Source organism: Dipodomys merriami, unplaced genomic scaffold, assembly GCF_024711535.1.
Source record: "Dipodomys merriami isolate MVZ:Mamm:240054 unplaced genomic scaffold, mDipMer1.0.p SCAF_25, whole genome shotgun sequence".
NCBI lineage: Eukaryota > Metazoa > Chordata > Mammalia > Rodentia > Heteromyidae > Dipodomys > Dipodomys merriami.
Genome location: NW_027203937.1, coordinates 15,925,026 through 15,937,539, shown reverse-complemented (window position 1 = coordinate 15,937,539; position 12,514 = coordinate 15,925,026). Strand labels below are relative to the sequence as shown.

The window sequence follows — 12,514 nt, the reverse complement described above, 5'->3', positions numbered from 1 at the left end:
CCAGTCCCTTAACTTAATAGTAACATATGTGGCGGGGGTAGGGGGGCAGGGGTACAAGTAGAACATAGGAACCTAATGGAGGCTCCTTTTGATCCATGCTCAGGGCTAGCCAGAAGCCAAAGACTGGAGGCCAAGAAGCCCCTCTGTGGTCCAAAGCCCCTGAGGGAATGTGTGTGTGCATGGTGGGGGGGGAACTGGGGCTTCCACTTTTCCTGAGCCCCTTCTCCCCCTAGCCTGGATGCCCAGTCCCGTGATCCACGGCAGTGCCATTGACACCACTTGCATGTACTGGGCCCAGAGCTGCGGGCGTCAAGCCGTCTGCCGTTACTATGATCACGACTCGTTCCGAAGCAGGTGAGCACACATTTGGGGGAGGCTATGGGAAGGAGACCAGAAATACCCTAGTGACCCCAGGTAGGATATCAACAGGGAGGAGAGGAGAAGTCCTGTGTAAGTTGCACCTGCTAGGTCGTAGGTGCTGTATCCAGTGCTGAGCCCACCGTCCTGCAAGCCAGATCGCTCCTTTAGAGATAAGGAAAGTGAGGGTCGCAGCTGGTGGAGACGGCTCAAGGTCACACAGCTGGCACAGTGGGGCCTCCCTGTTGGTGACAGAGGAGCTCAGCCTTCCCATCTGTACCATGGGGCCCTCCAAGGAGTCCAAAGGCACAAAGCCCATGGCCTACATGGATGTGGAGACAACTTTACAGCAGGATCCACAGGCTGGTTCCCCCCATTCGGTGCCACAGGACCTGGTTCCTGCTGGCCAAGATTGTCCAGGGTGGCTTTCTAGAGGAGGTAAAGTCAGCAAGGACCTAGATGAGCTACATAGGAGAGCATCCCATTTTCCTCCCCCCCATAGCCCTTAGCAAGGCACAGAGAGAGGCAGAGCCAATTTGGGTCACACAGTAGTCAAGGACAGAACAAGAGGTATCTGCGGTTCTGCTCCTGCCCAGCATCCTCTGCAGAGCCTCCTCAATCTCCAAGGGAGGCCCTCTGGGAGTCAGAATCTCCAACCCCTGAGGCTTCAATACTTCCAATTGCCCTAGGGGTCCTGTTTGCTGACTCCACTCTGCTTCCCCACCCTGTCCAAGAACATTCGTGCACTGCAGTTCAAGCTCCTGAATTCAGGGGTCCTTTTCTCCCTCCACCCCCCCCAGATTCATCGGCCTCCAGTTTTTCTTCAAAATGGGCAGCCTGGTGTGCTTTGCCTTAGTTTTGGCCATCCTTAGGCAGCAGAACAAAGACTCAAGGACCAAGACCATCGTATCTAGTCCTGGCCCAGAGCAGCAGTTGTTGGCATCAGGGATGGAGAAGAAGCCGGAGGATTCCAGGGTGTGAGTGGTCCTGGCCCCACCTGGTCAAGCATGGCAGCCTTGCAGTACACTCTCTCAGCTTTTGACCAAAGACTGAGTGTCCAAAATACCGTGTTCCAATTCTGGCTTCTCTGCCAAATTGCTGAATTACTTTAGACAAGCTATTGGCCCTCTCTGGGCTTTTGTTTGTCATTAGAACTAGAGTCATTGGGGAGTTGCTGTGGTGGACACTTCTGAAGCCAGGGTGTCTTTTTCATTACTCCTGGAATCAAACAGATGACCTGAAACCAAATTTTCTTGAGTGAAAGAACTGAATACTTTACCTGGCATAGGAAAGTAGAACAAAGTAGACCAGGCTGTCCTCCACATGAGCCTCAACCCAGCTCTGCCACTCACTGGGAGCACCCTTTCTGAGTCTCAGGCACCTCCTCTGTTAGGCAGGAATGCATTCTCCAGCTTTCAGGCTCCATCAGCCATGATCATCTGTGTGGTCAGCATAGACTCAGGTCTCCTCCCCAAGCTCAAACAGCCATCAAGAAGTGTCTATTTGGCGCCCCCTGGAGGCAAAGCCCAGAGCTGGCCTCATACTCAGGACACCCAGCTTTCAAGGCCTTTAATAAGGGTGCTGGACAGAAGCCTATACGGACAGATTCTCTGTTTGATTTAGGAAATCCCAACCCTTATCCTCAGGAAGCCAGTATTTGGGGAAGAAGCTCAGACCCTGCCTTGGAACTTCAGAGGACAAACAGACACTCATGTGCTCACTTCTACCTGTGCCTTGTTGACACATAACACACTTCCGCCAAAGCCACTGAGCCTCTTGTGAATAGACTCTTATTCTCCACCCCTTTCTTCTCAGGGTCTGAGTACATGTCCCCCAGGGGTGGGGAGATGATGTCTGATTCTGTGACATTTAAGTCACAGTGGCCTCTGGTTTTCTAAAACGCCTATGAGAGGCCTATCACCCCCTCTAAGTTAGGCCTTACCTCATTTTCTTATCTGGCCTGGTTATTTCCATGGGGAAGAATGACTTCTGATCTTCCCTCAGCCAAGTCTGTGTCATCACATGCTCTAGCTAGCTGGGAGGGGCTCTTCTACCCTGATGCCCAGCCCTGCCCTGGACAGGATGGGAGTGGGGCCTACATGGCTCTGGTCCTCTGAGCAGCTCCCAAGTTCAAGGCTTTCCCATGTGAAAGAAGAAGGAAGTATAGAAATCCAAATTAATTCTTGCTTTATTCTACATATTGGTGGGGGGAGGGGAGAGTTTGCCGGTCGTAGGGCCTGAACTCTGGGCCTAGGCACTGTCCCTGAGCTCTTCAGCTCAAAGCTGGCACTCTACCACTGGAGCCACAGTGCCACTTCCAGCTTTTTCTGCTTATGTGCTGCTGAGGAATGGAACCCAGGGCCTCATGCATGCAAGGCAAGCACTCTACCACTGAGCCATCTTCCCAGCCTCTATTCTACATATTGACTGCAAATATTTAACAAATATCTGAGCCTTTTTTCTGGTTTTCTTTTTGGTTTTTAACCAGTGCCAAGCGTTTCTCAAAGTCTACTCCAACAAGATGAGACCTTTTTTTGGTAGTACTGGGTATAGAACCCAATGCTTTGTATTTACTATGCAAGTGCTCTCCCACTTGAGTACACCTCCAGTCCAAGATGAGTCATTTTAGTGTGTTTATTTTCCTTCCCCTTCCCTCCTGTTTCTTAGGTTTAGCAGTAACAATCTGGGATTATAGATTCCATGGATATTAAATTTGTTGTTGCATAATATCTCTCCTGTTACAAAACTCTCTTTTTTAATAAACTGCACTAGAGGTTTGTAACAGTTGTCTAGATTTAAGTTTGCAATAGTTATTTAGATTTAAGTTTTACTGCCTTCATTACTCACCATTATTTCTGGTATGTTTTGTCTTTCTCTCTCTTTGTATTCTTGTTTAACTTTCGTTAAACAAGATTTCTTCTAGTAATGATTTTTAAAAGTGGAATATAGCCACAAAGCCACCTGTCCAATGGTCTTTCATGTATTACAAAAGATGAACCAACTCAAAATACCTACATGACTTGCTTGAGACTATAGAAGAAGCAATGGGAGAGCCAGAGTCGGAATCGGATCTTGTGAGATGAAAGCTAATACAATTTGAGACATTTTTGCACGTGTGTGCCAGTGCTATGGCTTGGAATCAGGGCCTAAGTGCTGTCCCTCCACTTTTTCATTCAAGGGTGATGTTCTGCCACTTGAGCCACAGCTCCATTTCCAGCTTTTTGGTGGTTAATTGAAGATAAGAGTCTCACAGACCCTCCTCAGACTGGTTTTAAACCATCTTAGTGGCTAGGAACCAGTGCTCAGCTTGGGAGATTAAAAGGAAAAAAAAAGAATGTAAAGATATGGATGAAAGACGAGTAACCCTTCATCAAAATTCTTGGAATCAGAATGGTTTTTCATTTTGGAACTTTTTTTCAGATTTTGGAATATTTAGGTAGATATAATGAGATGTCTTGGGGATGAGACCCTAATCTAAACATGAAATTCATCTAGGTTTTTATGCATCTTATATATATATATATATATATATATATATATATATATATATATATATTTTATATATACACCACACACATATATATATACATATATATATATATAGAGAGAGAGAGAGAGAGAGAGAGAGAGAGGGCTTAAAAATTTTTATACAGTATTTTTCAGTATCCCCCCTACTTTGACAGGGGCCCACCACATAAGATCAGGTGTGGCATTTTTCCATTTGTAGTTGACACTCATAGTTGTTGACTTCCATAGTTGTTGACACTCAGTAAGCTTTGGGTTTTGAAACATTTTAGAATTTGGGATTAGAGATGTTCATTCAACCTGTAAAAAATTAGAAAGGAAGGTGAGTGTTTATCTAAGACAAGAAAAAAAATCACACCATCCAGAAATGACATATTTTTAAAATGTAACTAACTTCCTGGTACACCTCTAAGTGTTTTTAATAAATACCTCTAAAATACATTTCCTTTTGATGATTGGAAGAATTTTCCACAGCCTCGTTTCTGACCCTATGCATTTCAAACCTTGTTTTTCCCGTTCCTTCTACTGCCCTTGCATTTTCAGGGTCAAATACCACAAACACACGGCATGACCTCTGAAGATGACACCATAATGTCCCATCCTTTATATAGAGATGGCTACCATGGTTTACCTATACACAAAGGCTCTGACAATGACATTCAATTCAGCCACTCGGCCAGACCCTGAAATGCCAATGGACATGCATTGAGCCACAGAGGAAGTTGGAATGGGGGGGAAAAGGTTGAAATGTCTTGCTTTTGTAGATGTTATTAAATATGATCATGCAAACGATTGGTGAAGATTAGCTCAGAACATTTGCCTGGTGCAGAGTCAGCCTCTGAGGTGAGTCCAGACCTGGAGAGGAGACGAAGTTTTTCCCTTGTTCTTGAAGTTTTCTGTACTGGCTATGGGAGATGTGGGGCTGAGAGGGACAAGTGGAGTGAAGAAGGGAGACAGGGGTTCCCAGAGATTATGGGCCTCTAAAGAGCCATGCTTGCCCCCCCCCACATACACACACATAGTCTCTGCTCAATGAAGAACCACCAGAACTTGTGTCTTGTGAGCTCATTGTCTCTCTTTTTTTTTTCTTTTTCTTTTTTTTGGGGGTCTGGTCGTGGGGCCTGAACTCTGGGCCTGGGCGCTGTCCCTCAGCTCTTCAGCTCAAGGTGAGCACTCTACCACTGAGCCACAGCACCACTTTGGCTTTTTTCTTTTTGCTTATGTGGTGCTGAGGAATCGAACCCAGGGCCTCATGCATGCAAGGCAAGCGCTCTACCACTGAGCCACCTTCCCAGCCCCAGCTCATTGTCTCTCTATACTGCACCAGGGAGGATTCGGTGTTAACCCTCCCTGCCAGGTTCTAGATTCTGCTGGTGGTAAAGTCATCAGAGGACAGGACAGGGACCATTACTGACATCCTAATCCCAGGCCCTGAGTTCCTTTTGCTTGTAGAAACTGAAAAGCTATAAAGCAGGCAGATGCCCTTGAGGAGTAGGGAGCCTGGAACCATAAGAAACATACTGATCTGAGGGCAGAAAACCCAGGGACACCCTCACCATTATCTGGGAGGGCTAAATTCTTGTTCCTTAACATGGCTTTGTGCTGGTCTCTCTCTCTACCCAACTCTCAACCCCATTTGCTGTGTAGCTTTCCATCACCACTTTATGAAGGCCCAGCTCAAAGGCTACCATCTACAGGCAGGTAGCCTGGGATGTGCAGTGAGGGGCAGGTAGCAATGTCCTTTGGGATCTGATTAAAGACATGGACTTTATTTTACTTACTTTATATATTTTGCTGGTCCTGGGGCTTGAACTCAGAGCTTAGACACTGTCCCTGAGCTTTTGTGCTCAAGGCTAGCATTCTACCACTTGAGCCATGGCTGCACTTTGGGCTTTTTTTTTTCTTGGTAATTTATTGGAGATAAGAGCCTTACAGACTTTCCTGACTGAACTGTCTTCGAATTTTAATCCTCAGATCTGAGCTTCCTGAGTAGCTAGGATTACAGGTATGAGCCACCAGCACCCAATTTTTATTTTTTTTAAAATAAAATTATAACTGGGAACCAGCATTTCATGCCTGTAAACCTAGATACTCAGGAGGCTAAGATCCAAGGATCTTGGTTTGAAGCCAATCTGGGCAGATGAATCAATGAGATTCTTATCTCCAATTAACCAGCAAAAAAGCTGGAAGGGGAGTTATGGCTCAAGTGGTAGAGCATCAGCCTTGAACAAAAAAGCCAAGGGAGAGCATGAGGCCCTCAGTTTAAGCCCCAGCACACACACACATACACACACACACACACACACACACACACACACACACACACGGGGGGGGGGGGAGAAAATTATAAGCCCACATGACAGGCATACAATTGTACAAATGATTTCAAAAGTTGAAGATGTTTTATAGCTCAGGTGTAGACCTCCCAAGAACTCAGTGTCTTAGGCTAAACCCTTCATGGAGTGATGAGAGCTATAGAGACAGTAAGATCTGAGTTCACACCTTTAGTCTACCACGGATTCATGGAGACCCTGAATATATAACTTGATTTGGCACTCAGTTTGCTCACCTGGAAGGTAAAGTTGGTCTAGCTTATCTCCCATCCCTACAAGTTGTGCAGACAATAAGATACTGTACTAGAGTCCAAGCACCTGATGATCAGAATTTACAAGTTTCCTTCCCTTCTGTCGCCAAAAAGATTTAATAACCTCAGGGAGGAGGAGAAGAGGGAGAAGAGCAGAGTGGACAGAGGGAGGAGGCACACTGCTTTGCCCTACCCTAGTGGCAGCAAGCTCATTCCCTAATCTCTCCTCCTCTGTCAGCCAGGGCGCAGCTGGCCCAGCCTTATCTCTCTCCACAGCCAGCTTGGGACAGCTTTTCTCCACCAGATTTACATTTTTATTGATTTTCTTTCTCCCTTCCGGAGCATTCCTTGCCTTCTGCTTTCCCTTTGGCTATAAAATGGGTTTGCCCCAGGAAACAGCAGTTCTGAGGCAGGCCAGGGAGTGATGGGTCAAGGATGGATTTATTTCCCATTCATGTATTCATTCACCTACCCAACCAACCCACACATCCCACCAGTCTGCTTTGTGCCCCATGCTGGCGCTGCTGGGGACACAGCCAGGTGCAAGTTCAGTCCACTCCCAGAAAACTTCTGGAGGAAGCAGACAAGCTTCCTTTCCAGGAAAGGAAAGAAGAAAGCGCTCTGGGATCTTCCTCAAGCCAGTGGAAAAGGGTTCTGGGAGATGGCACTAGCTGAGCTGGCTTGTAGATTAAGCAGGACTTCTCCAGGTGGAGAATGGCAGAAAGAACAATAGGACAAGCAGACAGATGGAGAGCAAGATGTGTCTGAGATATGGTGACTACAGCAATGTGACCGAAGTCCCCTTTGTGAGCAGAACAATCAGGAAAGGGAGGAGAGACAGCAGGGACCAAACCTGGAGTTCCAGCTGAAGGCTTTGGATGCCTTCCTGAGGGCAAGGATGAGCCCTTGAAGCATTGATTGATGGATTATTCCATTGACTGGTTATTTTAAGCAGGGAATGACAGGACAAGACTTGTGTTTTAGAGAGGCTTCTGGCTGCACCAAGGGGTGGGGGGTAGTGGGGGGGCTCAGAGTAGAAAAGCAAAGCTGGAGTCCTGGAGCTCATACAAGAGGCTGAAGCAATAATTGAGGGAAGTGCGCCTTGTACCAGGTCAGGAGAAGCATCCCAGAAATGGGACATCTAGACTGAGTCCAAAAAGATGAGTAGAAACACAGCCAATGGAGGTGGAAAGGGTGTTCAGGCTGAAGATTCTGCAGAGATAAAGAGTAGGCACATAGAAAGCTCCTGGCAAGCTGAGGAGAATGTCCACTAGTTCTGTAGGATTGCAGCTGGTCTTTGACAGCGTGGGGAAAACCAAGTTGAAGAAGTGGGAAGGTGTTTCAATGCTGGTCAGGGTCCTCTGACTCCTGAACCTGGATGCAAGTAGAAAGAGGACCCAGAGGAAGCATTGTAAGGCTGAGAGTCCTCCCCTTGCAAACAACAAAATAACAACAACAATTAAAAGAACTCTACATGTTCAAAACACTTTATATGGTTTCTTAGAGAACGCAGGAAGGTATTCTTCCCAGGTACTAAGTAGGTAGAGAAACTGAGGTCCAGAAAGTGAAGGAACTTAATCAAGGACACTCAAGAGCTTAAATAACCCCTCCTCAAGACCCCATATTGGACGCTAGTGGCTCATGATGAATCCTAGCTACTCAGGAGGCTGAGATCTGAGGATAGAGGTTTAAAGCAATCTAGGTAGAAAAGTCCGTGAGACTTTCATCTCCAATTAACTATCAAAAAGCCTGAAGTGGAGCCGTGACTCAAGTGGTAGAGCACCAGCTTTGAGTGAAAAAGCTAAAGGACAGTGCCCAGGCCCTGAGTTCAAGCTATAGTACTGGCTTTTTAAAATGGTTTTCCAAGTCTACTTGTCTCTGAATAATACACACAATGGATGTAGGGATGCTAACTAATTAAGTTGGAATGGAAACTAAAAAGGTAGAGGGCACACAGGAAATGTTAGAGAAACTTCTTTTTGTTTGTTGGTCGGTTGGTTTGTTGGTACCAATCCTAGGACTTGAAATCAGAGCCTGGCTACCAATCTTGAAATTCTTATTCTCAAGGCGAGAACTCTACCACTTGAGTCACAGCACACTTCTGGCTTCTTTGGGGGTGGCTTATTGGATATGAGAGTCTCCCTGCCTGGGCTATTTTCCAACCACTATCCTCAGATCTGAGGAGCTAGGAGCATAGGCTTGAGCCATCAGCACCCAGATTTTTTTGTCAGTTGTGGGGCTTGAACTCAGGGCCTAGGTGCTGTCCCTGAGCTCTTTTGCTCAAGGATAGCACTCTACCACTTTGAGCCACAGTTCTACTTCTCATTTTCTGGTGGTTAATTGAAGATAAGAGTCACTTAGATTTTCCTGCCTGAGCTGGCTTCGAACCACAATCTCAGCCTCCTGAGTAGCTAGGATCACAGATATGAGCTACCAGCATACCTAGCAGAGACTTCTTTGTTATGCCTCTACTTTCTCTCCCTTCATACTGGAACTGGGACAGTCTAGCTGAAGAAGCACAGCCAGGTGTTCTTTACCTTGGAACTCAACAGACAGAAGGGCAAATCTCAAGTGGCTTCATGTCTGCCACTTAGCAGGTATGGGAAGCTATCATTCTCAGCTGAGTACTGTTGATATTGTTGTTTTTTGATCTGTAAAAGAGAGGAGCAAATATCCACCATCAAAACTGCCATGAAGATCAAATGTTGAAGATGTAATGCTGTAGTAATCTATTGCCAAGTTAACAAATGACCTCACATTTTAGGAGCTTAAAACAACAAGCTTTTTTGTATAACACACAATTTCTGAGGGCCAAGAACTCCCCACATGGGTTACCTGGGATGTACTTGCTCAGTATTTCTAGAGGTTGCAGTCAAGTGCCAGTCAAAGCTATAGTCATCAAAAGACTCAACAGAGCCAGGTATGGTAGTGCAGGCCTGGTATCACAGCACTTGGGAGGTGGAAGCAGGAAAATCATGAGCTCAAAGCCAGACTGGGCTGATACCTTGGGGTTTTTGTTTGTTTTAAAAAGTTGGGTGAAATGGGACTGGACAATCCACGTCCAAGTTGGCAAAGAGAATATATGCTACCAAAATGGAAGCCAATTAGTGTTATTAGTAGCAGTATTGTTGTTGTTATTGTTAAATGGTTATACAATTCCACAAGTCCCATGAAGTGTTTAATGACCTAATTTTACAGAAGTGGCACCCTACAGCTTTGGCCATCTTTTGGTACAATGTGGGAGAGATAGGATTCTAAGAATTGACAGCCATGAGAACCGTGTCTCCATACAGTGGTTATTTATTCACTAGTAGCTGCTATTATTCTCATCATGATCACAGCTTGACTGAGATGAGATTTCAACATGAAAAGATGAGAAAACTTGGCAAATGAGGCAACACTCATGATAGAAGAGGATTGCTAGACAATGGGATGGCAACCAGGGAATACTTCCTGGAAAAGGTAGAAAGCAGATAGGGGCAATCCCAGGCATGAGAAGACATGTAAGTACATTAGGCATCACTGATTGCCTGTCCACATGTTAAGGAAAGTGCTCTACCACGGGGATGATCCAAGTTGCAAAGGCCATACCTTCCCTTTTGCCAATGAGGAGTTCTAAGAATAGACAAGAGACTCATTTTGGCCAATGACAGTGTTAGTCTTCTGGAAAAGATTCCCTCCTGAATGAGAGAGGGACTGAGAGGAATCTTTTCACCACTATATTGCTTCTTCCTACTTGTGAGGACATCACACTTCATGTCAGCCACCTTGTAATCCCAAGGACGAATCCTCCCAAAACTTAGAAGGTGAAAAGCCTACATTATCAGATGCTTTGTCTGTCTTCCTTCTTAAGAAAACAACCTGCCACTTTAAGACAGGTTGTCTCTTTCTTGCATCCTGATTCAGCAAGCAAGAACCCCAAATCCCTCTGGGGTTACTTCCTCAGAAAGACAGAGGGAAGAGTAGATGAAGAAAGGGCCCCAGGCTGGGAGGCAGGAGTCCTTGGTCTAACCCCACCTCTGCCTCTGAGTTGCTCTCTAATCCTGAACAAGTCCCTGTCCCCACTAAGCCTCCAATAATTATAGCTAATATTTATTGACCGCTTGCTGTGTGCCAAGCACTCTACAAAGAGCTTCTCTTGCATTATCTCGTTTATCCTCACATCAACTCTATTATGTCAGTTATTATTATTCTTTTTATTTTATGGATAAAGAGACCAAGGCCCAGAGGCATGAGGTTATATAGAAAATCAGGGCTGGGTCACTGGATTCCAAATTCATCCTTGTCTCTCTCCAAAGTTTGGGCTCCTGGCCTTAATGCTGGAGTGCCTCGCAGTAAGAGGATGTCTTGGGCAAGGTGACTTCTAATGGCCTCTCCAGCTCAAATATTCTTTGATTTGCTGTCCCATTTCAAGCTGGATGATCAACAAGCAAGCTTAGCCCAGAGAAGAAAGATATAAGGGTTGTCTTTAACCATCTGAAAAGCTGTCATGTGAGCAAGCGATTAGACTTGCTCAGTGTAACTCAGAGGACATGAACTGGACCAGTGCAGAAACAATACAGAGAGATGGAGTACAACTTACATAAGGAAGAACTTTCTAGCTTCCATTTGGCAGAAGCTATAGCAATGCCCTGAGGTAATGACATCCCTGTCATGAAGGTTATACAATTCTGTGTATGATAAATCTTTGTCAGAAGTTTGCCATTGACTAGGGATAAAACTGAATGGCTTAAGAGTTGTGGTAGGATTAAGTGGGACAACAAGACAATGTTCTCGGGAGTATAATAGGTATAAATAAGAGGAGGTCAATGAATTTGTTGGGAATTTTTTACATTTGACACTAAAATATATGGATTTTTTTGTCCTTTGGTGCTGACATTTTGCACATTTGTCATTTTAACCAGATAGTTGAACCAGGCAATTGTGATTCTTCCCTGCTTACATTATATGACTTTAATACTTTAATCTTCTCTGATTGCATGACTCAAAAAGCTGAGCAATGTATGGTTTTGTAGTTTAATAACCTTCAGTTTTTAAATTGTTATTATTATTGTTGTTATAAAGTAGTATACAAAGGAGTTACAAATCCCTACCCTTAAGTTACATAGTTCATTTTTTTTTTGGGGGGGGGGTCCGGTCATAGAGCCTGAACTCTGGGCCTGGGCACTGTCCCTCAGCTCTTCAGCTCAAGGCTAGCACTCTACCACTGGAGCCATAGAGCCACTTCCGGCTTTTTTTTTCTTTTTGCTTATATGGTGCTGAGGAATCGAACCCAGGGCCTCTGGCATGCAAGGCAAGCGCTCTACCACTGAACCACCTTCCCAACCCCTCCATAGTTCATTTTTTACATAATGTACATTGAAGATAATGAATAGTCTTCAGTTTTAACAACTGAGGATTCAATAAAATATCTTTATTGAATATGAAGAACTTTTTTCAAATACTGTGCTCTGCTTGCCTAGGGGGATGGGCATTCACATTGAGCTCCTCCCTCCGACCACTGATTCCCCAACCCATCCCCCACTCCAGCCTCAAGCTCTCCATTCCCATCAATCATCCTCCCAGATCCCTCCCACATTCTCACTCTGCTGTCCCAACCCACCATATGGACACATTCACTTTGTACATGTTGGATGGCTCCTTAAACAAAAGGCTCCACACTAACCCTGCTCATACTTACCTCAAAGGGGATATATAAGAGAACAAAGAGTCTTGGTCGTAGTTCTCTCTCTCTCTCTCTCTCTTCTCTCTCTCTCTCTCTCTCTCTCTCTCTCTCTCTCTCTCTCTCTCTCTCTTTCTCTCTCTCTCTGTGTGTGTGTGTGTGTGTGTGTGTGTGTGTGTGTGTGTGTGTGTGTGTGCTGGTCCTGGGGCTTGAACTCAGGGCCTGATTGCTGTCTCTGAGCTTTTTTTGGTCAAGGATATTGCTCTAGCATTTGAGCTATAGCTCCACTTGCGGGTTTTCTTTCTTTCTTTCTTTCTTTTTTGTCTTGTTTATGTAGATAAATGGAGATACGAGTATCACAGAACTTCTTGCCTGAGCTGGCTTCA

General features: G+C 45.3%; 1 protein-coding gene across 4 annotated transcripts in view; it reads left to right on the top strand.

The window, feature by feature from the left end:
- Window positions 1-3,143, top strand: part of Slco2b1 (solute carrier organic anion transporter family member 2B1) — a 52,316-nt gene extending 49,173 nt beyond the window's left edge. For all 4 annotated transcript variants that reach the window (XM_070035001.1, XM_070035002.1, XM_070035004.1 and 1 more), the window contains exons 13-14: window positions 234-354; window positions 1,158-3,143. In XM_070035001.1, coding sequence (XP_069891102.1) covers window positions 234-354; window positions 1,158-1,338 — 302 coding nt within the window. In that variant the 3' untranslated portion in view covers window positions 1,339-3,143. The remainder of the gene's footprint in view (window positions 1-233; window positions 355-1,157) is intronic.
- Window positions 3,144-12,514: the final 9,371 nt, after the last annotated feature.